This window comes from Diachasma alloeum, unplaced genomic scaffold, assembly GCF_001412515.2.
Source record: "Diachasma alloeum isolate Michigan unplaced genomic scaffold, Dall2.0 Dall_scaffold_00183, whole genome shotgun sequence".
Taxonomy (NCBI): Eukaryota; Metazoa; Arthropoda; class Insecta; order Hymenoptera; family Braconidae; genus Diachasma; species Diachasma alloeum.
Genome location: NW_021680349.1, coordinates 3,091,564 through 3,115,414, shown reverse-complemented (window position 1 = coordinate 3,115,414; position 23,851 = coordinate 3,091,564). Strand labels below are relative to the sequence as shown.

The 23,851-nt window shown below is 35.0% G+C and overlaps 1 protein-coding gene across 1 annotated transcript in view; it reads left to right on the top strand.

Moving 5' to 3' along the window:
* The window catches only part of LOC107047847, a 67,204-nt gene that overhangs the window by 31,222 nt on the left and 12,131 nt on the right, over positions 1–23,851 (top strand). The window contains exon 8 of the mRNA XM_015270710.1: positions 1,020–1,111. Within this exon, the coding sequence (XP_015126196.1) occupies positions 1,020–1,111 (92 nt within the window). The remainder of the gene's footprint in view (positions 1–1,019; positions 1,112–23,851) is intronic.

The window sequence follows — 23,851 nt, the reverse complement described above, 5'->3', positions numbered from 1 at the left end:
GAACTTGATACCCTCATCTGTTTGCAACGAAGCTATCGGGAAATAACCGATAATTTCGAAGCTCTTGGGGTATTACTACTGAATATCTTCCCTTTATTCTCTGACTCCACAACAGCCCCTGCACGGAGAGAAATTTTTGATAAAAATTATCCTACCGTTCTATAAAAGTGTATCATGAGTCGTTGCTTTCTCATTTCTCTCCCGAAATTTAGTAAAAACTAATATATGATGATCAAATTTTATTCTACGTTAGAGAAATTTTATCCTAATAAAAATAAAAATTACCGCGCCGGTAGAGTAAAAATTATTGTACCGTTAGGGTAAAATTTACCAACCGTTCTAGAATTTTCCTTTTTATCTACATAAAAATTATTGGACTGGAAGGGTAAAATTTATTATGCGTCAGGATAAAATTTCCCCAACGTAGAATAAAATTTGATCATCATATATTAATTTTTACTAAATTTCGGGATAAAAATGAGGAAACGATGACTCATGATACACTTTTATAGAACGGTAGGATAATTTTTATCAAAAATTTCTCTCCGTGTGAAAGATGAACACAAATTCAAAGACATGTTGAGTGAGACGTAAAAGCAGTTTTCCCCGAGATAGTCAACACGGTAATTGGCCTGATTGCAGTATGCATCATCCTCTCTATTCCTCCAAGGAACTACTGCAAAATCCGCCCTTGCGTTAAAAGCCTAACGCCTGTAAGATCCACACAGTACTTGTTGATCAAGCTTTTCTGCACCCACGCCATGATTTCTTCTTTCATCTGCACGCGTCTCCGAGCTTTTCTCCCCTTATTTACCTTTTCCATCATTCATTTCCCTCCAGACGAAATCATACATATTCAGACTCAAGAAGAGAGATCTCTCCCGTAAAAGAAAATCCATTTTGAGTAGAAAGATATGTCATTTGAATTAGAAACAAATTCAAACTTCAGCTGGGAAATAAAAATTTGATATCATTTTGAAAAGTTTAATTTGTATTTTGAGTAGCTATTTGTGTTTCAGATGACGAATCAGGGGAGAAAACTGTGAGTGTACTTTTGGCCGACGAGGAGTCCGAGCTCACGTTTATCGACCATCCGAGCGCTGAAATGACGGTGAGTATTTTTAAAAATGAATTCTGGGGAAAAGGGCGAAAGGTGCACTTACCTTGGTACATAACATTATAAAAAAGTTATCCAGGAGCTTTTATGTCATTTCTATCCGGTCACGAGGTATTTGACGTTCAACTGCCTCTGATATTTTTATCGGTGTATTCGGTATCTGCAACTAGAGCAGTAAAAGAGTCATCTGGAGAAGCTATTTTTCTTTTTCTCAGAAGACCGCGACAATGACTGCATTTTTTAAAAGCCACGGTGGACCGGATGAATATAAAAAAATATATAAAATTCTTATGTGGAAGCCCTGCAGCGGGACTTGTGCAAAATTATTCGATCCATTCACCTCTTATTGTCTATTCATGGAACTCGTGAGTCTAACGTTAGAAAAGTGTCTTTACGGATGAAAAAAATTGATAGAGAAACGTAGCGATTTCGGTAGGGAATTCTACTGGATTTCTATTGAACTTTCTATTAGTTTTGGGCCGATTCTATTGAAATGTTCAATAGAAAGTATTCCATTGTGATATTTCCTGTAGGATTTTCTCGGCTCAAATTTCCCAAGTTTTTTTCTTCATTTTTCTTGATGAGAAGAAAAGAAAAATAGAATGGAGAAAACTTTGAAAAATTGAGCCGAGGAAATTCTATTGATTTTTTATATTTAAATATTTTCGATTGAACATTTCAATAGAATCGGCCAAAAACTAATAGAAAATTCAATGGAAATCCAATAAAATTTTGTAACAAATTTGTTTTTCTTTTTCGTTTTTCTGTTGAATTTTTTCGATTAAAAATTTTCAAACAATTTCACCTCGTTGACAATTTTATGCAGAATCATTCAATCCATTCGCTGGATATTGTCTTCTTGATGGAATAGTACGTTTCTGTCTAAAATAAGGAAATGAAAAATGATAGCGAAACTTTCGTAATCAAGAAATCTCCAATTATCCAGTATTTGATCTCAGAGACAAATTTATGCAGAATTATTCAATTCACGCATTTGCCATTGTGTTCTTGATGAAATTCATGAACTTAACGTTAGCAAAGGACCTTTCTCCATCAAATAAGCAAACAAAAAATTATGACAAAACTTTCTTTAGTCAAGGAAATCTCAAATTATCCACAATTTCATCTCATTAATTTATTTTTGTACAACATAATGTACATTCGCTTGAAATTGTCTTCTCGGTAGAAAAGTACCTTTTTGTATAAAGTAAAGAAATTAAAAATGACGGCGAAACCCTCATCCGTAATAAAAAAACTCCAAATACCCAGTATCTTACCTCATTGACAATTTTACGCAGAATTATTCCATCAATACACCTGACATTGTGTTCTTAATGGAATTCTGAGTCCAACGTTAGCAAAGCACCTTTCTTCATAAAATAAGCAACCGAAAAATTACGGCGAAACTTTGGTAATCAAGACGACCTCAAATTACCCATAATTTCTCCTCATTGACAACTTGATAGAGAATTATTCAAACACGCACTTAAAATTGTCTTCTTGACGGAATTCTCGAATCTAGTCGCGGAGTGCAGCGTGCGATAAACTTGACTTAGTGCACGGGATGATGTAAAAGAACTTTCTCCGTAAAATTGAGGAACAAAAAATGATGGCGAAACTTTCTTAATCAACGAACTTCTCAAATTACCTATGATTTCATCTCCTCAAATTCCCCGTAGCTATCAAAATCTGCGTTCAGGCCGTAAAATGTTGCCTCTATGGTGGTATTAAACGTCAAGGTACGTCATTCTACCTGAGGCTGGTAGTCTAGCGCTCAGATCATTCGTTGTTGAAGGGGAATGTGGTACAGTATACCACTAAATGTCACCCTCAGTGCCCATGGAGTTTTGGTTGTTCGCATCAACTCACGGTTATAGGTATCCCGAAAAGCCCCTATGCGCCATCATGTGTATGTCACATCTCGTCCCAACTGATACATATGGATATTTCGTGACCTTCTCCCCCCTCGTTTTGAATTATCATCTTCATTCTGCATTCAATTCAGCTCTAGAATTCCCTAAAATATTGTTTGTACTCATGAATCCAGAAAAAAAATTGATGTATGAATAAAAATAAAAGTCGAGTTATTGGAGATCGAAGGGAGATGATAGCTGGTGGAACATGTGGGTCGTTGAGAAGTTATTCAGAATTGAAGAAGATAAATTACCACGAAACAATTCAGTAGCGAAGTGGTAAACCGGTACAAGTCAATTTTGACTATTGACCAGTTTTCAATGAATATCTCGGTATCTAAGGGAGATAGCAAAGTTTTCATTATAACCTTTTTTGTAGAGCCGATTAAAAGCTACAACAAATGTGATTACGAAAATTTCGCTATCTCTCTTAGATTAGGAAATATTCCTCAAAAACTCAACTGGGAGATAAGTCGACTTAAACCGTTTTACAATTTCGCTACTGAATTAAAACCTTTGTTTAAAATTTTTTACTTGTTTCGAGAAATTCGTTGTTACAAATAAATAAACTTGTCTCCTTGTCGAATAAACAATTTATTTATTCCAAATAAATTATTTATTAAAACCAAATGAACAATTTATTCTTTTCAAATGAAATTTTCTGATTTTTAAAAACTCATATTCTCGTGTTTTTTGTGAATGAAAATTGAAATTATTTTTGAACAATAATCATTCTTTCGTAATATCAATTCCGGAGCGATGATAAATTATTCGCATTAAATCAATTGTGATTAAGTTCGAGCAAACAATATATTCCATAAAATGCATTTTTAAAATTATTCTCGATACACTCATATTAATAGTAAACGAGGAACGAAATTACGTTTGCCTCTGGCACCGGATATCCCTGATGCACAGTTAATTATCCCGGTACAGTCAATATCTGCAGTAACATAATTCAGAAGGTTATTATACCCCGTGATAGGCGGATGAACTTTGAAGGTTTTCAGCGTTGGTTTAACGGCGTTTATCCGGTAACTCATCGCTGAATAATTTCAAGATAGTTGGTTAGACATATGTATTCAGCCACCGCACATGTAGAGATAATACGCCAAAATCCACTGGAGCTTACGTACCCTTAAAATTCTCCAACTCACGTGCGGGTTTTACGAGCCTTCGAGAGGTGAAGGATGGATGTAATATTATAGAGAGGGATCAAATATCAACTATTAAAGTGGGGGAATTCCTGGAATGATTTGGCAGCTTTTTTCTGCTTGAGAATGTGGTGTGTGAACAGAAAGGGCACGATAATTAAACCAAAATTATCAGAGAACTACTGTTTTCTTCCAAATACTTCAATAGAACTTAATTGAAAGAGAAGACGAATGAGTTATTGTTTCTATTTTATTATAGTATAAACATTTTTGATAATAAATCAGCTTTTTACATTCATCATGGAATCACTTGAGACATTTCAGTAGCGAAGCATTAAAACGGTTTAAGTCGATTCTGACTAGTGGCCAGTTTTCAATGAATATCTCGGAATCCAAGGCAGATATCAAAATTTTTGTTAAAATCTTTTTTGTGGCGCGTTTTACGAGCTACAAAAAATGTCATTACGAAAACTTTGCCATCTCCCTCAGATTCTGAGATATTCCTAAAAAACTCAGCTCACCGCTTTGCTACTGATTTGAAAAATCTTATATTCGTTAAAAAATCTGAAACTTGAATTTGAACAATTACAAATCTTCCATTTGGGAGCGAAACTACTGTGGCTGGGGAGAAACTCGTTCCCTTCCACCAAAATTAGTCAATCTTGTTGAGAAAACCTAGTTTAAGTGTCAAGAATGCGTATAGCACTTCACCAAGGCTCTCGTGCAGGAAATACGTGTGAAGAGAGAGGTCGAAGCGAGACAATTAGATGCTTCGTTGCACTGAGTGAGTGGTGGTAGATAGAAGGAGTGAATTCCCCCAGCTGAGTATTTCCACTCTCTCCCATTCCTCATCTCTCATTTACTTTTACTTAAGAATGAAGAAAACCCAGGGTGCTAGTTGGAATGGTACGCACTCATTATCAAAGGCAACTGTTGAATATTCCTTTGGTCCCCCTGCTCTCTGCACTTTTGTCATAAATTGGAGGATACTGCTGTCAAAGGAGGGAATATTCTGGAATTAATTCTGGAATAAATTCTGGACGAGCTTACGAATTCGTCCTCTACATTTTTTTCTCTCATTTCATGAAAATTTTCTTTCCCCATTTCGTTATGTTCTTTCAGTTACTGCCAACTCTTTGATGTGAAATGAAGTAGTTCAATGCGAACTTTGACCCAGATTTACCCGAAAATTGGAATTTCCATCACCCATGTTATGTCCATTTACCGTCACGTACTAAACCTCTGAACTTCTCGTGTAGCACTTGATCAAATTAATTATGTAAGCCACAAAGTGCTGAGGGTCTCCGAAGCGCTTATATATCTGGACGGTCCTGAGTGTAAGGAATGGCTCCGCTGGAATATCTTGTCTTGAGAGAAATTGGAAATTTTTTTTTATGATGTGGATTTTTTCAAATGGCCCTGATTTCATCGTTCATAAAACATTAATTAGTTTTCAGGATTTCCGATGTTCAAAGGATGGCTTAAGCCGTCCTCAGTAATTTTAGGGCAGTTGAAATTAACGAAGAAAATTCTCAAAGACTAAATTATCCCTTAATTATTAGTGGAATAATTTAGACTGAGAAATTTCTTCGTTGATTTCAACTGCCCTAAAATTCCTGAGGACCGCTTACACAACCCTTCGAATATTGACAATCATGAAATGCAAGGACAAAAAAAATATTGCTGAAATTAATTGATTTTCATGTGAATGAATATCGAAGTGTCGATTTCATTGGGAGCTTTCGACTGGATAGAATCCTCTCCCCATTGCACCATATAAAGTAAAACAATATAACCAAGTTATTATTACACTCAAAACGATGCCAATAAAACTTTGTTTTGTTGTTCGTCGAATAAAGTCAACGCCCGACATTTATTCGCATCGAATTTAATAAATGTTCTTCAGTGTTTAACGAAGTGAATATACTACACGAAGTGAATATAAAATCGAATGAGTCAGTCCTTCCGCCATAAAATTGAACTTCAATGAATAGTTCCGATCGACAGGAGGTAATCCGTTGTAATATTCATTCAGTGCTGAGGGTCTCTAGAACATTCATATATCCGGACAGCCCGGAGTGTAAGGAATAGCTCAGTAGGAATAACTTGTCTTGTCTTGAGAAAAATGGGAAATATTCTGCGATGACATTGGCATTTTCCAACAGCTTTGCTTTAATTATTCGCAAAACATCAGTTAATCTCGACCTCAATTAATGTCGAAGTATCAGTTCAGTTTAAAATGTTCGTCAGACTAAAATCCACTCTTCAACAAACTATAAAAAGTCAAACAACAAGCAAAGTTATTATTACATTCAAAACGATGCCAACAGAACTTTATTTTGTTGTTCGTCGAATGAAGTCCACGCCCGAGATTTATTTACATCGAATTTAATAGATGTTCGTCATTCTTCAACAGAAGGGCAAAGAATACGGATTTCCCCATCTCTTCACCCGTCGAGGAATCATCAGTAATTATTTTCCATTTTTGGTTGTTTTACATGAAGTGAAAATCGAATGGGTCAGTCCTTCCGCCATAAAATTGAATGTCTCTAGAACATTCATATATCCGGACAGCCCGGAGTGTAAGGAATAGCTCAGTAGGAATAACTTGTCTTGTCTTGAGAAAAATGGGAAATATTCTGCGATGACATTGGCATTTTCTAAAAGCTCTGCTTCAATTATTCGCAAAACATCAGTTAATTTCCATCTCAATTAATGTCGCAGTATCAGTTCAGTTCAAAACTTTCGTCAGACTAAAATCTACTCTTCAAAAAACTTTAAAAAGTCAAACAACAAAGGAAAATTATTATACACTCAAACCACTGCCAACGGAACTTTGTTTTATTATTTGTCGAATGAAGCCATAACTTCATCGTTCATTCCCATCAAATTTAATCGATGTTCTTCATTATTCAGCAGAAGGGCAAAGAAAACCACTTTCCAATTCTCTTCACCGGTGAAAGAATCATCAGTAATTATTTTCAGTATTTCATTTTCAACGCACTGAACACAAAACGGAATGGGTCACTCTTTCCGCAATAAAATTAAACTTCAATGAATAGTCTCGATCCGAAAGACGGTAATCCATTGTAATATTCATCCGACTCTGAAACTAGCAGGTAAAGAGCTTATAAACGTAACTCGTTTCATTCTCTTCAATGGAATTGCTTTTTTCCCCTGTTCTATTTTAATTCCTTACTCGACGGTGAAATCGTTTTCCCTTTTTCCGGATTGTCTCTTCCTTCATATCCTGATTTTACATTTTAATTCGGCAATTTCAATTTCACAATTAATTTCAAGTATTTCCCCTGACTCTCAACTCACTCATATTTAATATTTTCCTTTTATGCATTACACGGTGTACGTGAAGAAAAAAAGACGAGTAGCATTCACGGCACAGTTGGACGACAATTCTCGCTTTATTCGTTTAATTTATGTCTCTTTCCGCTTCGCTCGCCTCGTGTCAAGATAAAAAATATCTGCATTATCCCAAATGATAAAAAGACAGGGGACGCAATTTACTCCTGAGGCTCTTCCGAATAAAAAAACACCCTTGGATACATTGCTCGGAAAAAAGGAGCTTTGTGTCGATATCCCCTGTCTCCTCGATAATCCTCGTGTTTCTCTTCCATCCCGTTTTTCCTTTCTCTGCGAACGTACTACGTACATCATTCGAAGATAAATTCATGTTTATTGTGATGATACGGTACAGCTCCAAAAAATATTCCCCTTAAGGGGAGACGGAATCCCTTTGTGTACATCAAATCTTAGAATTGTGTTTTCTCCTACAATTATTAATTTCTATTTATGAAATTACTTTATCGACTTGATTATCGCATTGCTGAGTCAATTAAGTAGTTTAATGAATAAAAAATAATAATTGCAGGAGAAAACACAATTCTAAAGATTCATATAAACGCAGGGGTTCCGTTTCCCCTTAAATAAATGTCAACCCCTGCGCTGGAAAAACTGAGGTTTAAACTTGGGACACTTTTGCCCACGTTTTCGAGACGTTTGGGTACTTCAATTGAAGTCATGTTTGGTGCCTCAAATTAAGACATTAAGGGGTGGCCACACGGAATTTTAAAAATAGGAGGGGCAGAATTTTAAAAAATTTTTTTTTGAATTTACCGTTTCAAAAAATAAATTCAATGACAAAATATCTGTTTGTGGAGGATATTTTACGATTCGTTTGATAAAAAAAAACATATATGGATGGAAAAATTATCCTCCTGTGCAGTAAAATTTGCCACACCGGTAGGGTATTTTTATTCTCCGTTACAGAAAAATTATTCGCAATATTGAGCAATCATTCACGTTCACTGGGATAATTTTGGATAAAATACAGGCTAAATTTTACAGTTTCGGCACAAATACCCCTCACGTTCAGTAGATTTTCCTATTCAGTAAAATTCACGATTCGTCGGTGAAAAAGTACTGAAAATTGAGATGAAATACTGAAATTCCCTTCACGATTACTCAACTTGTTCGGTAATTTTTCTCTTTATTGTCCACGTCAAGAGAGGAAAATGAAAATGAAAAAATTTTTATTGCCCTTAGAATAAAATTTTGGATTTTTTGGAGGTCATTAAAGATATTCAATTCTTATTTCCTGATGGAAAAGTTTTATTCAAAAACATCATAAATCATCGTGTCACATAATATTTCGAGATAATTAACAGAGTATGTCATGTTTTTTTCTCACTTTGTTGCGAATTTAATTGACATGCATTCTGACTGATTGCATTATTCTCAGTTAATTAAATACCCCGGGCAATCGAATTAGTTCCACATGAAATGTGATTTAATTGATTCGGTAATGTAATTCATCGTGTCACATAATATTATTTAGTGACTAATTAAGCGCGTGGTGGATCGACGTTTCTCACGGGCTCCCAGAAGTCTTCTGGTGGCTCTAAAGTAGGCGCGGGCTTTGTTTCGCCGGTTACGGGGTCATAAATCTCGCATGCCATCATTGTACAAGCTATAGCTCCATTACTGCACATGCAGTTGTTGCAACCATCGAAGAAACTCTTGTTCTCGATACATTTTCTCGCTGGGACATGAAATAAGTTATTCACTAAATTTCTTTTGAAAGAATAAAATGATTCATGTGGGACATTCCATGCCGACTCATTCATAGATTCAATCTCAAAATTGTGGAAAAAAGTTGGGTCTTCCTATATTTACATAAACTTCTTTTTCAAATGAAAAAATTGAATGAGAACGAAAAATTTTCTTCCAAAAAGAGCTTGAAAAAGGAAATGATTATTCATTTATAAAAATTCGAATATTCCTTCGAGAGATAAATTTTCTTGACAGATTATTCTTCCCCATGAGTGTCAGTTAGACACGTGACGCTCAAAAGAGAAAAATGTTCAGAAATTGTGCGCGGAATATCCCATATTTATCAAACTTTTCAAATTTGAATGGATTCAAATGTGAAAAGTTAGATTTATATTTCCAAATCAATTTGAAATAACTAATATATAATGTGCACATCAATACTCACTGACAATCGTTGCCATCGTCAAGCTGACAACTAAAAGGACACAGAACAGTGTCAGGTAGCTACGCGCCATAATTCTGCTGCTGACAAATGACAGTATAACTTTAGACTTTGACGTTATTGAAACAATGAAAGGCGAGAGATGCACCTTGTCGTCTAGTAAAACGTCAATTGACTTGCCAACGACGTCAGCTCGTCTTTAATACACCACCAAATGCCAGCGATATCACGAACCCGTTATCAGCTGCGACACTTGGCACGTAGAAAGAGACGGAGTCAGGGCTGCGTGCGTTAACTATCCAAATCATCAAGCATCGCTTATCTTAGCCCTCTCCATTCCCACAGACTAAAAACACGACGAGATATATTTTTTTATCGTAAAATTCGTGGGAAGAGAGCAAACAATTCCAAATCTCATCTAAATTTCATGTTTTAAAAACTATTTAAATTTGCATGGAACGATACAATTGAGTTGCAATCTGATGAGTTATTCGCTTCAACGAAAATAGCTGGATAAAAAAAAGGAAGAAGCTAGATAAATGTCGCAATATTTCGCATTTTATCAACAGTTGAAACAACTGCGCACTAGACGAGTCCACATTTACACATTAAAGAGGATTTCTTTTATTGAAAACAGTTTTATGTTGATAATGACGACATGGAAATTATGAAATGAAAGGTGAACATGAGGGCATTAGTATTCGCAGAGAAATTTTATTCAGCTGGAGTATGAAAACTCATTGTGCCCCAGTGGTTTTGAAGAAGTGGAGGAATGAATTTTCATTTTAGCAATTTAATTAATTTATTTGATATTGCGACAATTATTGAGCCAAAATATATTTTTTTTCAATTGTCATCTTGTTTCAAACAGGAAATTCCCAGGTTTTCCCAAGTTAAGAATAGTTTTCTGACCTCACGAAAGATATTCCTGCAGAATGGACGCATTGCAGTCATTCAAATTGAAGTTTTGGATTTTTTTTATTATATTAACCTATGATAATCGATGAAATTGAACCATTTTTTCAAATGTAGGTATTGTTGAGCCCTATCCATACATTAATCGGAATTTTATTCATATATTATATTTTGGATTTTTTTTAAATCGGTTGTTCCACCATAATTTAAAAAAATATTCTGAATTAATCGAGCGATCGCTTATAACAATAAAAATGCAAATTTGGATGTCTCTTCGGCCGAATTCGAAGATGAAGGCGATAACTGCAATCGTTGTTTTGATTTTTAGAATGATTTTTAAGAATTACAATGCCGGATGTCTTTGGATATCAAGCTCTAAATTCATTCGATGATGGCTGAAAATATTAGTTCCAAAATTCATTACAATAATAAATAATAAATAAAATAAATAAATATATATTATTTCATATTTGAAATTTCATCAAATATTAAACTAAATTAAAAGTATAACATAATTAATTAAAGAAAACATTTCATTGAATTTAACAAAAAGATGTGTGTGTGATGTGTAAAGTGACTATTCGGAAGCATATTGCTAATTTATTATTTAAAAAACCATCCTATACATATTAATATAAAAGGATTTTCCCACGTGTTTTTTCATTTTGAGGCACAAAGTCCCCAGTATCACTAAATTTTTCATGATTCAAGGAAGAAATGTGCGTTGATATTTTTTCATAAAAAATAGCAAGAAGATGTCTGTATCCTTCACCTTGTATCGTTTCGTCCGTGGGAAAATCGATCAGTCCCCGCACGTACCCACACACACACAGCCATACATTTTCTACCAATACGAAGAGGGTGAATGGTGTAATGACCGTGACTGCAAGTGTCTCAGAGAAGAAGCAACCGATGAGTTGGAAACTTTGATCACGATAAATGTTTCAAACCGCGTGTTCAACTCAGGATCGAAAACTTACTCGTAGAAGGGATATTGTGTGATACCTTAAATCACGTTGAGCCAATTTTCAGGAGCAGGTGATCACTTTAAATGTGCAATACGTTTACGAAGAAGAAAAAAATCAACGGAAAATTATGAGAGAAGTGAAATAAAAATTACTGGATTTTGAAATGCGTCTGTCTAGCACTTTTTCATCAGAACTTTGAAAACTTTATCGTTCGTCTGCGAAAAAGTGAAGACAAATTGGATGGAAAATCTTCGCACTTTTTGCAATTGAAAGAGTATCTGTAAAGCGAAATATTTTTCGTTAAAAAATACTTCTTTGCTTACTATTTATTACTTCTCGAAATAAATAATAAAAAGAGGATAAAAATAAAAAGACATGAGATAAAAGAGTACACACAGAAAAACCTAAACATAAATTACGTTTTGCTAAATGTAATTTATGGTTAACGCCAATACGATGTCTGGTGTTTTTTTTCCGTCATGAAAATCGGGATTTAGGTTTCCGAAAGGCGTATTCTATGGTCAAAATGAAAACGTAAATTAAGCTCAAACAAAGCGTCTTTAACGTTTCACTAAGCGTACCTCACGTTTAAGAAATCGTAAATTATGATTTTAATAGATACGTATTTTACGATTTACCTATTTTACGGTTGAAATAGCTTTTTCTTCTTTGTCGTTCATTACGGATAAGTGAACGTAAAATACGTAAAAAATATCGTAATGTACAAATATCAAGTCGTAAATAACGTTTGTGTAATCGTAATTGACGGCGATTTTGAGCGTAATTTAAGTTTTAACTTCAAGTGTAAAATACGGTTCAGAACGCATAAGAGACGACGTGTTAAATTTAATTTACGTTTAGGTTTTTCTGTGTGTACAACTTCAGGACAAATTACTCTGACGCTGAATAAATTTTTCGAAACGGTGGCGCGCTCGTCTCGCGGTTCTTTCTAAATATAATGTAAAAAAGACCTAAAACAGGATTTCCAGGAAAACTCTATAAATTTCACTGCCCGGAAGAGAATCATGGTACCGAAATGTAATTCAATAAAAAATACTTTGAGTGGAGGATGATTTACGGTTCGTTCAGTAAAAAAATTATTGCCGTGGGTGTAAAAATTACGGCTCAATAATACGAACGATATGGGAAGGGACGAAAGTGAAAATATACTGCGCAGTGCTATAAAAAAATTCTTCCCTGTAGCAGAAAAATTTCGCATTTGTCAGCCATTTTCTTTTCAATATGGAGTTGAGAGCCAGAACTGAATTACGTTGTCTGATTGCTTGATTTGATTGGTAATTTTTCGCCAAATTTTTGCACCGCGACAGGGAGAAAAATTCTTTACAAAAATTCTAGTGCTGGTAAAATCTTAGTCGACCGATCATTCCGGTAGCATTGTTGTTGACAAATTCTCGTATTTACAGATATTACGTAGAAGTGGAGCGTCCACCACAGATGTAATAACATTTTGGGAGAGGAAGATATTCAAGGAGAATTGATGTTGACAACTAGTAGATATAGTCCAGTTTCGTTGACTCTCATAAACTTTGAGGTCGAGGGATTATTTCGTTACGTAAATTCAACGCGGACTCAGCAGTTTCGGTTATTCAATATTCATATCTTGAGTTCCAGTTGACACATATTTAGAAAATATTTTCGTTTTGACTGGGTGGAGTTGAATTTTTATATAACGTGATATGGGCTCATATTTACGATTCCCCAATCGTGGAATTTTTTTATTCATCAATGAGTCGTGTATTTTTATTGAACAGGAAAAGATGAGAAAACGGCGGTTCGGTTCATTTTACGAATGCAGTTGGACATGTTTGAGAATTTTATGTTGAACAATTACTCTTGAAATTTCAATTAAAACCAACTCTTTTACCTGAAATTTCCATAAATGTTATTGTTCACAGAGAAAAAAAAGTTTGAATTTTGTGCGATACGTGACTGATTTTCAAAAATTCCCACACGGAGAGAAATTTTTTAGAAAAATTGTAGTACGAGTACTGGAAAAAATCACAATCCACTGACTATGAAAATTCTAGTGCTGTTAAAGTAAAAATTCTTGGTATTTTTGGTAAAATTTTTGGGGATTTCTGTGGAATTTTCACAGCAATACGGGGAAAAATTCACGTTTTCCCCAATAAAATTTCTAGTGCCGGCACTGGAGCTTTTTCCTGGCCGTCACTTTGCGCCTCTTTTCCCGTGCTAGCACAAGAATTTTTCTAAAAAATTTCTCTGTGTAATTATTGGAAATTTTCCATATCAAGAACAAAGAACTCTTTGGTGGACATCGATACACTAATCCTTTTGTTTACCACTCGACTACTGATTTGTCGTGTCCCACAATCAGATGATCCATTTTATAGCCAAGCCCAGTCCGATCAGAGTTGATTGCATGACTTGAAAATTCGATTAATATTCTGGACACAAGATGTTAAAGATTGACAGTAGATACTTGTGTGGAAGTTCCCACTCGGTTTTTATATCTCTAGGTAACTTCTAACAAAGTTCTAGTTTTCACGAGTATGTCTTTGATTTTTAGAGATCGATCCTCACTGAGAGAAAAATATGATTCTTCTATCTTCCATCGCCATCGAACTATAGTCAAAAAGTCCTCAACAATTTTGCATGGGTTACGGTAACTATGGCCGGAGAAGTGATTACTACAGTTGAATGTAGCCATTGCAACTATTCTATAGTTCTCCTCACGATAGATTTGTCGTGATTACTTTTGAACTTTGGTTAGTTTAACTGCATCTTGATTTGCAAAAATTACGCTTGTGAAGGTACTATAATGTTATGTGTCGCATGCAAAAAAAATCGTATCGTTCACCAAAACTGCCTCAACTATGTTCCTATTGTAAATCGAACTTCAGATTTTTCTCTCAGTGCTTAAATTCGACAATATATCCTTAATTTTTATCTCCCAGTCCTATATAATTGGGAATTGGGAATTTCTTCAGGGGGTCACCGTTCGAAATTCGATCACCTGAAACAACTGTTAAAATCCCTTGATGTTAGAATTTCCCATTCGTCGAATTTTAGAATTCCGCAGATTCCTAAAAAAATTGATTTTTTTCCTTCCGTGTACGTGAATATATTCCTCTCTGCAAAAGTTGTTACATTTGTATGGAATTTTCCATTCGCTTTTGATATCTCTGGGTTAATTCTCATAAAGTTCTAGTGTTCACGAGTATATCTTTGATTTTTAGGAATTGATCCTTAAATTCCACAGTTGAAGGATCAATAAGGATTCTTCACACTCTTTAGAATTGTGAATTCCGTCAGGGCATTATTAAAATTTCCAAGACTTGAGATTATGCCACTGGCAATAACTACCAAAATCCCTTGATTGTAGGATTTCTCATTCGTTGAACTTTCGAAACCCGCAGATTCCTAAAAAATGAAACTTTTTTCTTCCGCGTACACGAATATATTCCTCCCCGCAAAAGTTTTTATGCACTACTGGGGGTCTTAAGAAAAAATCTCGCGCTTCCAGAGTCTTTAAATTGTTTTCCACCTCGTACCTTTCATAATCAGTGAATTAGCATGGTGCCATGTTATACGTAACAGGATACTATGGTATGTGTAACAAAGGGGACTGCAGAGTAGGATTAACCGTCAAAGCCAAGTATTACACTGTATGGGCATTCCATTCATCGTTTGAACATGTAATGCTAAACTAATCCAAATAACATATTATGTTCACACAATAATGGTTTCTAAAAATGTAAATGAAGCTGCACTGAACCAAACGCCTTTGCACAACTCGACGCCGGTAGACTGTTATGGTATTTTACTTAAAAAATTGGTAAATGACCCGTCTAGAAAAATTTCTGTCTGTAGAAGGTCTTCTAGAAATCTTGGGAAGAATCTTCGAAAGATTACGTAGAAGATCTGCCTGGTGACCCAAAAAGATTCTTCAGAAGACAAAATCTTCTAAAGACAATTTTAATTTTCGATCTTTACTCCTTTGATCCTTATTTTTTTGACGCTCAAATTACTAAGCCCTGAATTTTGGACTTTGAAAATTTTGACCCTTAAAATTTTGTCTTCTGAAGAATCTTTTTGGGTCACCAAGCAGATCTTCTACATAATATTTCGAAGATTCTTCCCAAGATTTCTAGAAGACCTTCTAAAGACAGAAATTTTTCTACACGGGGACGTTTTTCGAATAATTGCGACGGGTCAAAGGCGAGGAAAGTTTGAGGAAAATGACCAATGACCTCAAACTATACTGTTACGTCATCAGCTCATATACTATTATGTCATCAGTCATTGGTCATGACATCATAGTATATTATGTCATCAGTCTATTCCTCATATCTATTTCGGCATGAGGTGACCGTAGAAGCAGTAACAAAATATTACATTACGTCACTAGGTGATAAAAGTATTATCTGACGAATGTGACTAATTAGTCCGAGTCGAAGACGAGGATTACAATCACATGAGTCAGATAATACTTTTATCACCGTGTGACATTAAGAAATATTCAGCGAAACCCCATGATTTTTGTCGTTTACAATTGACTTCCCCCTCAATGGAATTCATGTCACTCGCCTGAAAATTAGTAGTCAACTCCCCATAAATGCGAACTTCTGTTCAACAGCGCATTCAAAAAGCCAGTTTTCATCATTGAATGTGACATGGGAAACCATTCGAGAATCAATACATCAAGGGAGTCTGCCGTTGACATTTCTCTGTGTTTAGATATTTCACCAAGACTGCAGACTGAAGGAGAAAAAGCTCCTTTGATCGTTCGAAAATGCCGAGTAAAAGTCACACCCCTTGAGTTGAGGCTGTTGAATTGGTTTCACCTCTTTATTTTGGAGTAGCTGTTATTCCCACCTTGTCGAGTCCTTGATCTCTAAAACGTATGGAACATGTTTGAGCGTCTATTGTCATCTCAGTCAATAGATGGAATTGGAAAAGAGAAATGGGGAATATTAGGAACGACATAAAATGAAAAACAGAATGAAAACAGACTGACAGGACAAAAAAATTAATGTCACAAAATTTTTCTCGATTAATTTGGCGTCAAAGGTTTGACAGTTAATAGTAATCATGACACTCGTGATAGTTCATCATTGGTTATGACAAACTGAAAATATTTACTCTGCTATTTAGGCTCATCTTGAAATTCTCCCAATTTGCTTCACATCGTTAAAATTGAAGTTCGGAAAGTATTCTATGGTGATAAATGGTTCATTCTCGTATCTCTCCGGTGAGGTGGAATGTTAAATCGACCGCTTAATAACAGACAAGCGCATCAACTCACGCTTGTCTGTTATTAAGGTGTGGAAATCAACTTTGTTATCAACGCCCATCCCTTAATTTCCACAAATCACTTTATATTTCTGCCATTTTTGCGTGGCTTATCCCCAATTACTATTGAACATTACTAAAAGGTTATGGAATTCCGTCGAAGTCTTCAACTTCTCTGTGTTTAGAGGCATTTTGTCAACATGATTTTACATTTGCACACGGATAGGACAGTTGGACAAAAATTATCGAGAAGATCGTGTCAAATTTTACGAAATACGAAAGGTAATACTCGAGTGAAATTGTAATTCAGTAAAAATAAGTCCACAAAGTATTTTCTGACGAATGTGATTTGATAATTTGAGCCTAAGGCGAGGGACACTCGTGGAGAAAGAAAATCACTCTCCGTCACTGAAAATTCCCTATATACACACATGTTAATTGGATAAATTTAATGGGATAATTTTTGGATGGAATAAATGATAAATTCCACAGTTTTGCCGCAAATTACCCTCGAGTTTAGTAAATTGTCTCGAGTCAGCGGAGAAGAATTCACAATTTCTCGCACTTTTTGCCCTGACATATGATGAAAAAGGCCTAGAAATGGATTCCGCTCCACGATGACTTGACTCGTAATTCTCAAGTTATTTTTTTATTTTCTCCATGTATTATCGTTTTATAATGACAATACTGAGAACTTCATTGGATAACGCCGTGATTACGACGATTTGGTCATAACATGCGTCAATCTCCGAAGCCATATGATAGCATCAATCGAAATAAAGTTTGTGGCATTAATTATTTTGACCCTATGAATGAATATGCATAATAACAGACAAAAAATGAATTCTTAAATGAAATCATAATAATTACATGACAGCAATTTTGCCCCATACAGAAATTTATGCATTGAATTGGCTTGATTTATATATAAAAGTTATGACATGTTTCATATATATTTTATATAAATATTATAAATATTCGAAGAATATATTAAATTCGCCTATATCAATTATATATTTTTCCATGTAACTTAGGGATAAAATATTTCTTGGTAAACATCCCTCTGTAAGAGATATTTCCTTCTTGTTGAAAGAAGAGCAATTATCTATGTTTAATGCTTTCAAATTCGAACCAAACAATTTTTTAAATTTTGGTAATTTTCAACTAACGATTTTGTTGGCCCGAACAAGACAAGTTTGAAAACTTGTTCGTTATCCTCTTAGTTTATCGTTTCAATTACAAGATTTATGAAGGGTCGATTGATCATTATAAGAATATATTGAAAAATATGAAGCGACGGCGGTGGCTGTGTGGTTAGAGTGTGGGATTGGCATGCGGGAGACCCGGGTTCGATTCCCGGTTGCGGGGGGCCAAAAATTTGTGACACTCTAAATCTCACGGTTTCATTGTCGAGCGGGAGTCTCGCAAGAAACGACTGTACCTGGGCAGGTTTTTCCCTCAAAAATGAGGTTTTCCTTTGTCCTTCGGCGAATGGGGTACAAACGGTTGGGGGTGGGAAGGGAACAAATCGTAAAGACCCGAAAGGGTATACGAGAAGAAAAAAAAATATTGAAAAATATGGATTCAATTACTCGTCCTGATATTCAATAATAATTGTGGCTTGATAATCAAGGTATACCTAAACGTTAATTGCACCTTGTTACTGCTGTGATAACGAGCGTCGTTAATTGTCCCTAGTCTCACTCATCCCTCCCGAAGGGTATACACCTGCTTGGAGAGTTGATGGACCAACTATCAGCAGCCATGGGATCGATGACGTGACAAATTGACCTTTGATCGTCTAAACCTACATAACCGATCTCAGCTTAATCAAACACATCGTTATCAGCATAATAACCAGCGATAAACTAAATATAGAGATTATTCCGCAAGCCTTAAACAGCCAGCGTAACGTTATTTTTAATGCATCGTTCACGTGAACGGTTATTCGTAGGGTGAATAGCCAATTAGATGGGAATAAAGGATGAGAGATTTGAAAAATGTGTAATTGAAAATTTTCCCTCGGGGGGATAATTCATTATTGGTGGGATCGATATTCATTCACCTCCGGGTAACTTTCAACTAACCTGATGGAAAATTATATCGCTTTCAGGGGAAACTGTGTTTTCAAACATGAACGCCATCGTGAGAGGCTCCAGCTGAACTTTCACGTTGAACAATACTTACCGATATTTTGTATTCTGAGATGTTGAGGGTGTCACGCGATCACGAAGGGCTTTCAACTACTCAAGAGGGATTATTGAGGGGGGAAAGAGGGGCATTTCATTCTGAAAGTAATTAACGTCCTTCCGAGTTACATTAAAAATTTCTGAGAATTTCCTTGGGTGGTATGGTGCCGTGGGAAAATGTAATTGGAGGGGAAAATGGGAAATCTCCGACGGGGATCAGTTTCTCGCATTTTAGAATGCCGTGTAATGTTGTGTGGAGAGGAAAGTGGGAAACGGTTATCGAACAAATCAGGGCATTGTGGAGCGAAAGTCGGTTCTGGATCTGTTCGGCTTTACGCGGAGAAAAATGTTTTGATTTTCAGGAATTTCTTTTTTTTCAAGAATTTTTGATTCTAATTTCTTGGGGCATGGCGTTCATGTTCAGGAATCTTTCAGCAATTGGATACTGAAGAGAATGATCCTGATTAGCAGTGATTTTTATCACTGAAATTTCACAACTTGATTGAATTTTCAATGGAACATGAATATTCAGACAAGAAATAACATGAATTTTTAATTTTTCCTTGAATTTTCCTGATTTTCCCAATTTTCAGAATAATTGAACAGAAATATCAAGTGTTTCATTGATTTTCTGTTCGAATGATTTGAAAGTCGATGAAATGAATGGAATATTTGATGTTTAAGTGACAAGATTTCCTGAATTTTCAGTGGAAATTAAGCATGATAAAAATTTCGGGGATTTCCCACGGAAAATTCATACGAAAATTGTTAACAATGCTCCTGAAAATTAGTGATGTACCCCTAGAAATCAGTGCTCTGTTCCTAAAAATCAAAACTTTGTTTCTCTGCGTGAAAAAAAAAACGAATCGTGAATTTTTCTCCGCCTGCGCCGAAAAATTCCCTAAACATCGCAGTAATTTGTCCTTTAATTGTACAATTCATCCAGAATTCCATTAAAAAATTACGCCAACAAACGCGAACGATTGCTCAATGTCTAAGAATTTTTTTTTGACAGAGAAGGATTTTTTTTACAAACACTCTACAATAAATTTTCACTTTCCTCCGTTCTCATTTCGTTTCCCTCGTTGCCAGAAAAAATACTGTACAGGTATCGAAAATTTTATTGCACACGGAGCCGTAATTTTTTACATCCCCAGAAAGAACTTTTTTAGTGAAAAACCCGTAAGATATCCTCTCCAAAAAGTATTTTTTATTCAAAAACATTTCGCTCCTTGATTGCTTTCCGCACAGTAAAATCCCTGCCTCCGCAAAAAATAATTTTCATTAAAAAACATTTCGTTCCACTATTGGCCCTCGGATAATAAAATTTGCCGAGATTTTCTAGATAATTTTTCTCCCACTTTTTCCGCCGCGTAGAAATACGTTTGTACATAAAACTAGATTTGGCCTGAGATTTATGATATGGCTTGCAGAAAACCTCAATCCTCTACTATATTCTGGGGAATTCAACCGTTATCATAATATAGAACGGCCATAATTCACCAGCGAGGTCGCAGGAAACTTTAATTATGCCAACAAATTCCATTAGACAGAAGTTCCTCCGCTAAGCGCTCAGAAGATTTCTTCACTAAAATTCCCTTTCAATTTTGATAATGGAAATTTTTTTATCTCTCGTCACTCACGTGTCCATCGATTTAACATTAAGTTTTTAAAAATCTTATTAATAAGAGTTGCAATTAATTCTAGGTATCGGAAATAATTCGTTGGAATAATTTAGATGAAGAGGTACAGTGATAGAAAGGATTATTTATTGTTAAAAAATGGATTCAGTCTCACCAAATGTTCATTCGTTAATATTTCACAGATCCATATTTCAAGTGAACCATTCGTTAATTCACGGATGAAAAAAAAAATTAAAAAACCTAGCGAATCTGTTAGAAAATTCTATTAGATTTCTGTTGAACTTTCTATTAGTTTTTGGTCGATTCTATATAAATGTTCAAAAGAAAATATTAAAGAGAATTCAATTTTTGTATATAAATTATTCTATTGAGATTCTATTCTATTTTCTGTAGAATTTCCTCGGCGCACATTTTCCAAGTTTTTCAATTTAATTTTCTTGATGAGAAGAAGAGAAAAATTGAATGAAAAAAACTTTGAGCCAAAAATTTGAGCCGAGGAAATTCTATAGATAATATGTGAAGAGAATAAGTTATATAGAAAATTAGAATTCGATTGAATATTTTCTACTGAACATTTTAATCTGCCAAAAACTAACAGAAAGTTGAATAGAAATCCAATAGAATTTTCTAACAAATTCGCTGGGTTTTCCAATATTTATTTCATCATATTCAACTTTACCATTCGTTAATAGTTAATGAATATCAGTGTATAACATTAATATTCATTAGTCCATTGAGTTCTGCTGGATGTGTAAGAAAGTGAAGTGATAGTTGCCTCTAGCAACCTGAAATCTAATTCTGTCTATCCATTATCACTCGAATTTCAATGGAGTCCACGCCGTACAGCCGTTGCCAATATGTTTCCAGTTTCACCTTTGCCTTTTTATTTCCGGCTTCTACTTTTTCACCTCCAACTTCATTTTGTCCCATTCTTCAGACAAATAGTAATTTATCGGGCGTTAAAACGACGATCGAAGTTTTCGTTTACGTTCGTATTCTCGCCATGTGCGGGATCAAGAAGATTAGTTTATTCGAATGATCGACGCTCAATGTGTGAAAAAGATGTGGAGGAAATCCCAGGGATATACCGGGAGACTGAAAGTCTGAGCCGAAAGCTTAATGCAAACAGATATGATTGAATAACTTATTGTTAGACAAATAGTTCTCACGGATTTTCAAGTGCTTTCAGCATTTATTTTCATTCGGGACCTTTTAACCTTTCATTTGAGACCCTTTTGGTTATTTTATTCTTTATATTTTGAAGGAATTTTAATTGATTAGTCGATTAAAATTCGTTCAAATGTAAAGTAATATCGTAATTTTTATTTTAATGTCGATTTTAGAATCGTGGAAAATATTTTACAATTGTGAATGAAATTAAGAAATTTACTTTCTGAGAAAGATTATCAGTACATTATAAGTAATTAGCATGTCTCTGAATTCCATGAACGTGTTTATGATTTTTAGAAATCCATCAACAATCATTGATGATACCTGACACTAATTAGAATAATTTTGATCACTAGATATTTCTGTCAGTGAACTTTGGAAATAGTGTTCACTGATAGAAGTAACTAATAGATAAAAATGAAAATCTCACGGACAGTTAACTAGTAATTCTGAAGATAGTGACATTGAATTCGATTCAAGGGGAAAATATCATGAAGTTTCAGATTTCACTGAAAATTAAATTTCAAATTTTTCAGCAATCGAAAGACGAGAATTATCCAATCTACTTCAAACATGAATTATTAAGTACCAATTTACGCTCAAAAATATATTCCCCTGAATTTTCCTAAAGTTCACAGTTTTCGTTGTTTTTTAACTAAAATTTTGAACTTTCAGTGAAACAATTCCTTGAAACTCCAGTGGAATTGTGATGTAATGCAAATTTCCAGGAGGTGCACCGAAAATGTCAGCCGAAAATTTTCAACAGTGGATCGTGAAAGAATTTCCTACCCACAATATCCATTCCCCCGGAATGCACAATATTTTTTACGTCCCATGTAGAAATATTTTCGTGCAAAAAAAATCTACCCGAGGTGAGAGTAAATGGATTATATATATCACCCAACACGTCCAGGAGGGGAGTGTAGATACGGTGAAAAAGGTCTCAAGGGTAGTGAAGCGTCCGAGCAAGCCGAGCATCCCCTCGTGTACAAACACATATTAGATATATCGGCGGATCCATTCATCCGGAAACTCACTTCGACTGTGAAACACTCAATCCCTATAGTAATATTCAAACTACACGGGTTTTGACTGATCGTGTATGTGAGGCTTCAGAGTCACTCCGAATTAACCAATTCTCCGTTGATATAAGTCGCTCGTAATCTTCAGACAGGTCGGGTTAACAGACCAATAGAGAGTGCAAAAAGTCCAAAGAAATGACTGTTACGTACACGGAGAGAAATTTTTGATAAAAATTACCCTACCGTTCTATAAAGTGTATCATGAATCATCGTTTCTTCATTTCTATCCCGAAATTTAGTAAAAATTAATATATGATGATCAAATTTTATTCTATGTTAGAGAAATTTTATCCTGATAAAAATAAAAATTACCGTGCCGGGAGAGTAAAAATTATTGGACTGGAAGGGTAAAATTTATTATGCGTCAGGATAAAATTTCTCTTACGTAGAATAAAATTTGATTATCATATATTAATTTTTACTAAATTGCAGGATAGAAATGAAAAAACGATGACTCATGATACACTTTTATAGAACGGTAGGGGAATTTTTATCAAAAATTTCTGTCCGTGTACTTGTCATCCCTCCGCATGGGTTGTGTAAATAAAAAATAAAATCGTTGAATGAAGAAAAAAAAATTCGAAAATTGAGACTTCACGAGGGGGCGGAGAGGCGACGCATGTGTGCGGAGGCTTGAAACTTCTACCCAAGAAGGGTTGGTGAGAGGGTTGCAGAATCTATTCTAGCCACGCTCATCCCTCCGCATGCAGGCGTTGTGTAAATAAAAAATAAAATTGTTAAATGAAGAAAAAAATGGTCAGAAATTTTCGAAAATCAACTTATTTGCTGCTGTATCCCATTCTTTCCTCATTTCATCATTGATTCCTTCATTGTTTCCTCTTAAAATCATTTTTCTCCATACATCATATATTTTTATGGGCATCGACCCCATCGTTGGCTCATTTAGGGGATTTATT